This window comes from Chiloscyllium plagiosum, unplaced genomic scaffold (genome assembly GCF_037043375.1).
Source record: "Chiloscyllium plagiosum isolate Xiang-an unplaced genomic scaffold, Cpla_swu_hap1 HiC_scaffold_21, whole genome shotgun sequence".
NCBI classification, from domain to species: Eukaryota; Metazoa; Chordata; class Chondrichthyes; order Orectolobiformes; family Hemiscylliidae; genus Chiloscyllium; species Chiloscyllium plagiosum.
Window position 1 is genome coordinate 17,384,934 of NW_028270159.1, and position 12,428 is coordinate 17,397,361.

Consider the following 12,428-nt stretch of genomic DNA (forward strand, 5'->3'; position numbering starts at 1 on the left):
AATTTATGATTAGAGCTGGAAATCTCTAATCAATAATACAAAGATATTAACCATTACGGTTAGGATATCAGTCAACAATGGTCTTCGGTCTTAACACCTCAAGAACTCAAAGATTTTTAAAGTACATAGTCATTGTTCATCCAGTCTGTACCAGACACACACACTTTTAAAATTTATCATGTTGGATGTCACATTATTAATTCTTCTTGGAGTTAGTAGGTAACAAAATTTGTCTATGTCACTGAAGAAAACTTTGTGATTGGCTCCTTAAATAAAAGTATCATATTAGTCAAAATTAAATGTAGCAGCTGTGTTCTAAAACAAATATGAAAATGTTGTTTGGACTGACCAAGAGAGAGAGTTAAAAAGACAACCAATTTTCCTTCCTCACCTGGTCAGAAGTATTACACGTAATTGCCACCAACAATTACCATCATAGGACAACTTGAATTACTCTCTTGTAAGTTTTACACTTGTGGTGTGCCACTATAATATAGTCTGTTCTGATATAACATGTACTTCCACTCCCGTGCAATCCCACATTATAAGAAAACCAGGTAATAACAGTACCATTTAAAACAATAGGACTGGAATTGCATTATAGCGAATACAGGTAAGGAAAATGTGCACTCTATATATAATGGTATAAACTCTTCAATTGCATTGTAGCCAATTCATGTTGAAGAGACATGCGTTATGGCAGAAATCAACTGTAACTCAAGAAGCCCAGCTGGAAAGGAAGATAGTTTACTGTTGAACAACAAAATAGACTAATGCCTGGGTCTGCTTTATATTTTCCCCCTGCTTTATAAAAGAGCTCAGATCTTGAGTACTAGCTGGGCAGACCATTGCCTGTTACCAAGGGAACTTGTGCTCAGTTATATTAATGGTTCTCCTTGGCCTTAAATCAGTTATCACATCGCAACCCATCAAAGTCAGAGAGCTCCCTTTGCTCCTGCGATGATGGGGCCTCCTGCATTTGCTGATGGCCCTATTCCTGTTGCTTTCCAGGCCTGGCTGAGGGGTGTCCCAATGTTATGTCTTGAACAAGTTTATTTTAATAGCAATATAGGAACATGAAGGTCTCTTCATTTGGAATCAAAGAAATAAAATGCAAAATCTTGTTGCAGAGTCATTGTGCTACAAAGTCATTTGCTAGTCAGAAAGGCTGCTCAGTTCTTCTCAAAGACATTGTATTCACTGACTATTTCAGCAGAACATTATTCACAAATGCAGATACCAGTTCAAGCAGCAATAATGTTAATATCTTATATTGATATTCCATGGTCATGCTTTCATTTTCTCAGTTTCCCATCTAACTGCATTTCAAAGGCATTTGGTACAATGTCACTGAGCCAGGTACAACTGGATTTAAAAAAAAACATCAGAATTGTTTTTCAATGTTTTAGCTAAATTGTTTCTTCTGCTATCACTGTAAACAAAGGGATTATTTCCTTCATAAATTAAAATAAAATGCAACTTTGATACTAATATGCCAAACTAACTAATCACACAAATATTAATATTTAATGGAAGAAATGTTACTGGTACCATTTGTTATAAGAACAAAGAAATATTGTTCGATTAACAAGATGTAGACTCAGTGATTTCACACAGGTATGAAAGTAATGATAAATTTCATCATTCCTGGTTACCAAGTTCTCTCCCAACACCCAGAAGTGATGTAATCGGACTGGATTTACACTTAGAAAAATCATCTTGCTGACAACCGCTGAGTCCACACAAAGCTTGAGAAACACAAGTGGCTGAAACTATCATACTGAAAGCAGTCTTTGTCATGCAATATAAAATTATTTTTAAAAAGTCATAAGGATAGAGATGAAAATTTTCAAAACATGTATTTAAGACCCATTTAGAAAATCTGGTACATCACTTTTACTCCATTTTTATGTATATCTGATGGGATCCCTTTCCCTTGTTTAACTGCACATAGCACTGTAGACTGAATGGCGAAGGTCTATATTCATGCTGGTTCTTTGACAAATCCATCGAGTGAGCCATACTGCATGGTCCCGTTCCAATAGCTTTCCAATGTTCCCTTTTCCTGTGAGATACGATTTTACAGGGTAATCACAAGGTCATATCCCCCATCCAAGATCCTGACAGCTGCCCTGGAGTAATTTAACACTAGGAGTATTAAGTATTTTAAGGCAAGACTTCCACTGCTTACCTAAACATACTATTTAATTTTTGTATTACATTAGTTACTTTGAACCATGCCTTTATTTCATTTCTACTGTGAACTGGTTGTAAAGTTGTGTGCTAGGTTTGTTTCATGGTGCATAGAAGAAGAAATGAGCTTCCTGACCGAAGAACTACATCAGTTCTGAGAATAGTAGGGCAGATGGGAAAATACCCTGATTTTTGCAAAAGTCTGCAAAATAATTTCAAAAAAAGCATTAGAGAATTGTGCTCCTTTATTTTTGTGATTAAAAAAATGGAGTCTGACAACATCCCAGATAGCTGCCTGTGTTTCTTCAAACACGACCTTGAAAGGATGCCTGAGAGAATACAAAATTACAACCGAAAGAACTGTGGATACTGTTCTGAGGAGGGGTCACTGGACACGAAACGTTAACTTTGATTTCTCTGCACAGATGCTGCCAGACCTGCTGAGTTTTTCCAGCAACTTCGGCTTTTGTTCGAGAGAGAATACATCTGGGAATGGCTTTGAATAGGACAATGATGTAATTGAAAACCAATTAAAAGGGCCAAAAACAGGTATTATCTTAAATGGCAGTCATAAGCAAAGGCAGAAAGAAAGGCCATTGTAAATGACTGACTACTGCAGCTGGATAGAACAGTTTGGTTAGCTGCTCCAACATAGTGCCAGGAAATGTATTCATGGACTGACCATCTTAAACAACCCCTGGTTTGTGGAGTTTGTAAGCAAGTAGTGTCATTGCAAAGATGTACTATTGCTTAGAAGGTAAAGTCGTCATGGTTCCACAGGACCATTGGACTGCTCCCCAATCAAACAGATAACCGGTGGTAGGGTCACCACAACTCTAAACCAATTTTAGATTGGTCTTTTCAAGTTACTCTAGATTCCAAGTGCTTTTACCTTCTTTAACCTTGGCAGGTTCTTATCAAAGGCCCTGCTGAAATACATTACGGGCGGCATGGTGGCACAGTGGTTAGCACTGTTGCCTCACAGCGCCAGAGACCCGGGTTCAATTCCCGCCTCAGGCGACTGACTGTGTGGAGTTTGCACGTTCTCCCAGTGTCTGCGTGGGTTTCCTCCGGGTGCTCCGGTTTCCTCCCACAATCCAAAAAATGTGCAGGTTAGGCAAATTGGCCATGCTAAATTGCCCGTAGTGTTAGATGAAGGGGTAAATATAGGGGAATGGGTCTGGGTGGGTTACGCTTCGGCGGGTCGGTGTGGACTTGTTGGGCCGAAGGGCCTGTTTCCACACTGTAAGTAATCTAATCTAATCTAATCTAATCACATATCAACCGTACCATCTTCAACTACACATTTGGTCACCTCCTTAAAAAAATTCAACCAGATCTGTTAGGCATGACCTCCCTCTGATAATGCCATGCTGACTATCCCTGATCAAACTCTCTAAATGGAGTTTAATTGTCTCCTTCAGAATTTTCTCCAATAGTTTCCCTACCTTTGATTTTAGACTCACTTACTTGTAATTCTCTGGTTTATCCCCACCACCTTTTTGCAAAGTGGAACATTAGCTGTCCTCCACTCCCATGGCACCTCTCCTGTGGCCAGAGAGGAACTAAAATTTGGGTCAAGGCCCCAGTGATTTTCTTCTTTGTCTCCCAGAACAGGCTGGGATACAACTCATCCAGACCTGGGGACCTGTCCATTTGTAAACCCACCAAAACTTTCAATACTCCTCACACCCTAGTTCAATCTGAAGAGCCTCACAGTCCATCTTCCCAAATTCTGTACCTACATCCCCTTTCTCCAGAGGGAAGATAGCTGTGAAGTATTCGTTGAACACTTCATTAATTCCTCCGGCTCCACACATAGGTTATCCCATTGGTACCTAATGGGCCCTATCCTTCCCCTTGATGAACTTGGTATTCTCCCCAATCTGGACAGCCAGCTTTCTTTCATGCCGTCTCTTTGCTCTCCTGATTGCTTTATGTTCCCACCTCTACATTTTCCATACTCCACTGGGACCTCCTCTGATTTGCTGCCTTTGTACTTGTTATGCACCTCTCTTTTTATCCAGTTCTGAATATTCCTAGACAACCAGGGGTTGTTGCTCCCACCATTTCACCCGAAAGGGAATATGTTGGGCTTGTACTCTCCCCAATTCCTTTTTGAATGTCACCCACAGTTTGACCATAGGTTTACCCTGAAATATTATTCCCAGTCTACTGTGGCCAGACCCTGCCTTATTTTAACAAAATCTGCCTTCTATCAATCCAAAACATTTTTGTGCAGACCATCTTTTTTCTTTTTTGTAGCAAACTTAAAACTCGTGGTGTTATGACTCTGATGAAAAGTCACTGGATTCCAAACATTAATTCTGTTCTCTCTGCACAGATGCTGCCAGGCTTGCTGAGTTTCTCCAGCAATTTGTTCATGTTTGTTTCAGAACTTCAGCATCCGCAGTTCTTTGTTTTATTGTATTGAAACATATGGTGTTGCAGTCGCTAAAATGCCAGTGTGACTTTGAACACCTGGCCGGCTTTGTTCCTCAGAATTAGGTCCCTCATAGGACCATCTACATATTTATATAAAAAAAGGCTCTCCTGAACACATTTCAAGAAATCTCCCCTTCTAAACCCTTTATACTATCATTATCCCAATTAATGTTGGGGAAGTTGAAATGCCCTAATATAATTAAGTGATTATTTTTACACATCTCAATTGTCTACATATCTACTCCTTTACAGCCCACTGACTGTTTGAGGGCCTATAATACCCTATAAGGATGAATACCTCCTTTCTATGCATAAGCTCTATCCACAAAGCCGAATTTGACATCCCTTTCAAGATATTGTTCCTGCTTATTGCAGTAACTGACTCCTAAATTAATAATGCAACACCTTCTTTTACACCCTCTCCTGTCCTATTTGAAGATCCTATACCCCAGAATGTTGTGTTGCCAGTCATGTCCCTCTTTCAGCCATGTCCCTGTGATGGCAACATCAAAACTCCACATAGCAATCCACGCCCATTAATTCATCTGACTTAGCTGTAATACTCATACCACTAAAGTAGAAGCCATCCCAACCTTGCCGTACTCCCTTGAGACTCAAAATGTCTGAACTCACTCTGCTGAGGTTCCTTTTCGAAGGTATGTTGTGTCACAATTGAATTAAAGCAGTTAGCACTAAAGCACTCCTTGTTGAACTCTAGAACAACCTCAACTATCCGACCGAGACGGGTGCGGAGTATTCTTTTCAGATAACTGATTGTTCGGATAACCAATCAGGATTCCCATGGCGGTGGCAACAACAGGAACAGGGTCCCGTGGCGGCGACAATATCAGGAACAGGGTTCCCATGGTGTTGGCAATAGCAGGTACAGGGTTCCTGTGGCAACCTGTTCCTGCTCCCGCCGCCAGCCCAGGCTGCCTGCTCTTGCTGTGCTTTTATATAAATTTTTATGGGACCTTGAGATCTTGTTCAGATAACCCGAAATTCTGATAATTGATGTTCAGATAACTGAGGTTGTTCTACAAGTTTAAGTTTTTTCCAACAGCTCTAGCAAACTCGCCTGCAAAGATATTGGTTCCAGTCTGATTCAGGTCCAGATTGCCCTGCTTGCATTGATGCATTCATCTGCTGTAGACTATTTCTGTACAACCTTTGAGGCCTGGTCTTTAATCTAGTGCCTTGTCCCTTGAACTCGAAGCAAGACCTTATCCTTCATTTTACTTCTATCATTGATACCATTGTGTACCACAATCTTCCCCTTCAAGATGCCCTGCACCCACTCAGTGACAGCCTTGACGCTGGCACGAGGGAGGCTATACTTCATCTTGGAGCTGTGTCTACAAGCACAGAAATGCCCACCTGTTCCCGAACTGATGAATCCCTATAACTATCAATCACTCCTCTTTTTCTTCCGACCCTCCTGTACAACAGGCTGCTTGTGGGGCCAGAAGTTTGACTTTATCTACACTTCCTAGAGGAACCAGTACCCTCAACACCTTCCAAAATGGAAAACAAATCTGACAACAGGACCTCAAGGGACTCCTGCACTATCTGCCTGTTCCTCTGTGACCGTTGTGGTGGCCATCAATCCCTTCGTTTCTCCAATTCTTTGAGGTACAGTCTGGCTATTTCACGAAACGTGAGACCCATATATCTATGTAACTCTCAGCCCCACGGATCTTCCTTGGTTTACATGAAGATTGGTTAGCATATTAATATTTAGACACACACAAAAGTGCATAACTTTACTATTAGTCACGATCATCTTACCAGCAGAACTGCAGAGGAACCATTTGGTCTGGACAAATGAATGGACATATCAGGAAACATTCTGTCAATCCGTGCAATAACATCATCCACGTATCTGAATGAGTAGAAGAATACAAATCGGAGTTGCATTTAACACAATGTTTTTTGAATAAAAGGATACACAACAATTTTAAAATGCCATGAGAATAATATTAGACTCCTGTTAGCTGAGATGTGCAATAGAGAGCATGTAGTTATCTGGTTGCAAGTAATGATCCCAACATCTGACACCAAGCTGCTACACAACAGGACCAAATAGTCAACTGAATAACTCAGAATGCAAGATGTAGAAATGGTAGCCACCAGCTCCCAAGAACTTGGGAAAAGCATGCAAAGTGTCTGGATCTTTTACAACTTTTAAAATAGGTTTCCCAGCTGCCATAACTTCAATCATTTCCATAGTAAAAGTTCATGGGACTTGCCTATCAAAATGTACCATTAACCTGAACATCTACAGAACCTTGTCGTAAAGTACCCAGGGGAATGAACAAAACAACAATCTTAATTATTTTAGCTAATATATTTTGCTTCCATAATAAGTGGATTATACAATTCTAATAATTTAAGTTTAAAACTAAGCAAAGATATTTTACAACAAGAACTAAGCTATATACATACATACACACACACACACACACACACACACACACACACACACACAGTTACTAATATTAATTATGAAATAACAGATTGCATGTTTGTAACATCATTTTGAAGGAGTAGGTAAAGTTTCTACTATTACATACATGGATATATTTGATTGCACAAGACTTAATGAACCAATTGACTATTAAACAGACTTTTCCCCATTCACCCCGCCATATTTGATAAACTTAGAAATTTGTTTTCATTGCTTAGCGGTACAATAGTTGATTAGAACCACACATCTAGTAAGTAACCAGAATTTTAAATTCAATGTCAGTATACTAAATATCCTGGAAAATCTTCAAGGTCTTATGTTATTTCAGATGTGGTTGACGTTATTCATCACTGAATAAATCACTGACTTTGGTTGAAGTAGGCAGTGGTTTAATTCAAGCTTTTCAGACAAGTGACAAAACTTGCAACGGTCAAGTTCAGTTAAATTTGGTGCAAAGTTCTGACTGCCACTAGTTTGTTTATAACACACTTTGCACCAAGCATCTGAAATTTTAAAAAAAATGACACACAAAATAAACTGGGACAATTACTTCATTATTATCACAACATCTTACACTCAGACAGTGAACCCAGTATTAGACTTTAGTTCAATTTCAAAGGTTAAATGATGATCTGGTACAATCCTGATATTGTATACAATAAAAGATCACCTTGCAGATCAGTTATTTGTTCCCCAATTCTGCAGGTGATTTCACTCCATATCATTCTACAGCCAGGCACAGGGGAAGTACATCTCATCAGTACACCCACTAATTCAAAGACTATTGTATTGATCTGAATCTGCTGACCCAGCAACAGCCTTAGCACCTTATTTTATTATTTCACAGAACTGCCACTTTATTGCAGTTTACGGACTGTGGTGAAAGCAGAGGTCAGCAGTAACCAATTATAAACAAGAGGTTAACTTCATTTCAAAACAAAATTAAAAATTAGGTGATGACCCTGTAAAGCAATGACTGATGCAAGAAATTAAAGTGATTGCAGGTTTTTTCAAATGAACTTAAGAGACTTCACCCAATTTTTTTTGATCAAGGACAAAAAGCGAAATTTCACACTATAGGACGACAGCAGTAAAATTAGAGTGGGAATCTCAATTGGAAAAGTTCAGTCTAATAACTCATACTATACTCCTGTGTAAGCTCTTTTTAAAAATTTAATATCTATGTTCAGATACCACAACTTGTATTTACGTAGTAGTTAATGTAGGCATACAACCCAAGACAATTTATCAAACAAATGGAACGCAGAGGAGATATTAGAAGCAAAGATGTAAAGTTCAGATGAAGAGGTAAAGGGTTTCAGGGAGCAAATAGGGGGGACTAGCTGGCTAAAGCATGGCTACAAACGGTGCAGTCAAGCTACAGAGTAGAAGAAATGGGCAGAATCGGATAGATCGAGAATGCCAGAAGGGACCGAAAGATGTTACAATGACAGCAACGAACAAGGCCAGAAAGGTATGTAACCACAAGGATGATAATTTAGTATTAGGCACTGAGGGACCAGGAATCACTGTAGCAAAGACAGGAGTCAACAGGTTCTAGATTTTGCTAAGATGAATTTTACAGGAAGTGGAGGATGGGAGATTGACCATTACAACTCTGCAACAGTACACTCTAGAGGTGACAATGAAATAGGTAGTGAAACCTGGAATTCTTTACTCCCAAAGACCTTGGGCGCTCAGTCAAGTTAAAGAAAAAGATATTAATTCTAGAATTTATCTAGTAATTAATACGAAGATAGGGTAGAAAAAATAGCAATGATGTATATAATCAGCTTTGATCCTGAATACTGGTGCAGTTTTGAAGGACTAAATGGACTATTTCTATGAGGTATTCAGCAGTCAACAGATTGAGACAGGCTTTTTGACAAAATATTGGATCAAGGTCAGATCAAGCTCAAATATAATGCTGAGATTATAGACAATATCCAGTAAAGGGGGGCTACAATCCGTAAAAGAGGATGTGGAGATTCTTGCAGGGACTAAAGATAATGGCTTCAATTTCTTAATGTGTGCTGCAAGGCATTGCAGCTATTCCAACACTGATAGCAGGAGTGAATGCCTGATTGGAGAGATTCAGATATGAAGCTGTATGAAAAAAAAAATAGATTTGGTAGACCAACTTGATAATTGATCTGTCAATTGGTACTTCAACCTCAGGTAGCTAGCTACCTGACAAAAGGAGCTGTGCTCCGAAAGCTTGTATTTTCAAATAAACCTACGAACTATAACCTGGTGGAATATGATTTTCAACTTTGCCCACCCCAGTTCAACACCAGCACCTCCACATCAATTCAGACAAAGGCACTGCACGATTTACTGTGCAGCCTCTGCCACACTTTCCCCTACCAATGAACTCCTTACAGAAATGATAACAATTACAATACAGAGAAATTAAAGATAATAATACTGGATGGGATTATTGGAAGCTTACTTCCTCTTTATATCAATGATGATCTCAAATACCCCTGTAACCTACCTTTAGTTAAACAAGACATTCAAACTGATCATCCAAGATTTTGAACAATATTCTGTTATGTTGGAACTTTTATTTTCCCTAGCTGATTGTAAGAATTGTCATAATAAGAGGAACTCCAAAGGAAAACCGAACTTTTCAATTCTCAAAGGTTCTAATCAGACTAAGATTGATGAAATGCACGTCATCCACAGATACAACTGATTCCATTCATCTTATCTCTCATTTATAAAATTTCTGCTGTGTTTTACTGAAGTCATTAAACTGCTGGAAAAAGTGCTTGCAGACTACCACCATGATATGTAAAGTAGCTCATAGTTACAGATTCTGTTAATGATTACATGTTGAATATTGAGCAGTGAAAGAGCATCATTCATTGTAATGCTCTCAAATCCTATCAAAATATCACACTAGGCACTAATATTTTACACAGCTTCTCTTCATTAATGCAAGATGTGAGCAGAAGTGTTTTAGCTTACCTCAAATAAGGAGAGGTGAATGTGGTAAACCGACATGGGCAGCATTAGACCAACTGAATCTAAAGGTAACAAAAAGCACTTAATTTAGCATGAAGTGGGCCAATCCTATAAAGTCCTTTAAAATTTACCACCTGAACAGAATCATTCCTATTGTCAATACAATTTTCAGGTCCCACTGGAAAACATAATTCAGAAATTGCTGATTTAAGCAATGGGCGTGTTCCAATGGAAGCTTTATCCTTGCATCCTCAGACACTATATTTATACTCAGTGGGGTTGTTAAAAAGGGGATAGGTTTTCTAAAACGCTACTGCTTGTAACTGCAGCACCATGCAAAATAATTTAGTTCAATAGAATTATGGTATTAATTCTGTCTGATATTGCTTTTATGCCATCGAAAATTATAAGACAGAAGTTTAGCAAAGTTGTGTCCTACAGTTGTTCAAAGAGAGCATTCCCTATGTTAGTTATCTGCTGAGATTTTACCTTGTCTGCATATATTTAACCTTTAGGCGCTTACTTTCATCTGCTCAGAATGGCTGGTCTTTTCATTTTCATTCCTCAAACAGATCTATCAAAATGCTAGGAGCCACAATGAGCATTTTACATTCCAATTCCTTTTCACTCTACATCTTCCACAATACATCCTCTGTTGAGAATACCATTGCTGAATTTGTTTAAAACATGATTTAACATTAAATCAAAAAACTTAACACCAAACAAATTCTTTCCCAATAGTTCCCTGTAGCTTTTAAAAAACCTTCAGCTTATCTATGAACTAGAATAAAGCTCATGATGTATCATTCTGGTTACTTAATTATTGTTATTTTTTCATCAGATGTGGGTAGTGTGACACTTATTACCCTATCCCTAATTACCTCTTCAGTAGGCAGTGGTGAGTCCTTCTCTTCAGGACAACTGAATAGCTTATTGGGATACTAAGAAGGCAATTAAAAGTCATTTACATTGCTGTGGGTTGAGGGTTACATCCAGATCAAACTGGGTGAGAATCCTTTCCCAAAAGGGCATCAGTAAACTTGACATGTTTTTCCACAATCACTTATTATCATTGATGGTAGAAAATGATGATTAAAAACAGTTCCAGATTGTCAGGAAACCCCAACTGGTACTTGGAGGAAACTAAGTTCTTACCTTTATGTGATCTGCTCTATATATCTCCATGTAACTAAGGACAGGTAGCAAATGTTGAGCTGCCAGCATCCTCCAAACTTTAGAAGGATGCTGAAATTATATAACAGAATGTTAAGCTCCAACCATCTCCATGACACCAAAGCCTGTTCTGAGCTGAGTTTTAGAGTTTTTCATATTTCACTGAATGCCTTTCACGAATTTAACTTTAACTCAAAAGAAAAATTCTGAATAGTCATTACCATAAATAGTGTGGACAATACACTACTTATATTTGTATTCTACTTTCCTAGCTAATAAACCCCAAAGCAAATGACTCCAAATGTTTTAAGTACACTTAACTTCAACGCGCATCAGTTGCATTTATGCTCTTTTCTACAGTTAAACTTAAATTTGTAAAGCTAAAAATTGTACTCGAGCTATAATACATGAAGTAGACCTTTACAAAATCAGTATAATATACAGTCAGTGACAGCAAAGTCAGAGCAAGATAAAGGCCATTCTATCAGCAAACTTGAAATAGAACAATTTAGCCATTTTTAATAAACAAGGTGAACAAATGATGACAAAGGTGAATAAGATCAATGTGCAGCTGGTTAAATGACACTCTGAACAGCTATTACTTAAACCCCTCATAATTACTATACTTAAGCATTAAGCTGGTAATGCTTTAAAATAATTGAAAAGTATACAGAGACAGAATTAGGCTTCAAAATGTGAGCTCTATTTTTTTTTTTTAAATTGAGGAGGTCAAAAGAATATCAGAACTTGTAGTTGCTCGTCTGGAACCAAGATTTCATTCCAACCAGAACAGTTCTGTTCCTTAGAAAAACTATTCAAAATGTACAAAGATATTCATAAAACAAAACAAGCAAGTTTACATGGATTGACACTGGACAGTACTGTCACGGGGTGTAAAAATTGTTTCAATCTTATACTGGTAACATGAGAGAAAGTTCACTGGCTGAGGCCAGGTATGGAGGGATTGTTGCAACAGGAGGTCGAGTAGATTGGGTCTGTATTGATATTGGAATATAGAAGAATGAAAGGCAACCTTATTGAAAAGAAACCTAAACATTCAAAATTCTTTGGGGCATTGACAGGGTAGATGCAGAAAGATGGTTTCATTTTGAGTGAGATTAGGACCAGAGGGCATAATCTCAGAATAAGAAATTGCACATTTAAGATTGAGATAAACAGG

General features: G+C 38.3%; 1 protein-coding gene across 2 annotated transcripts in view; it reads right to left on the reverse strand.

Moving 5' to 3' along the window:
* Window positions 1-12,428, reverse strand: part of med27 (mediator complex subunit 27) — a 240,098-nt gene that overhangs the window by 105,025 nt on the left and 122,645 nt on the right. The window contains exon 4 of one of the 2 annotated variants that reach the window (XM_043720349.2): window positions 6,427-6,520. The exons of the other annotated variant lie outside the window; for it this stretch is intronic. Within the exon in view, the coding sequence (XP_043576284.1) occupies window positions 6,427-6,520 (94 nt within the window). The remainder of the gene's footprint in view (window positions 1-6,426; window positions 6,521-12,428) is intronic. 2 annotated transcript variants of the gene reach the window in all.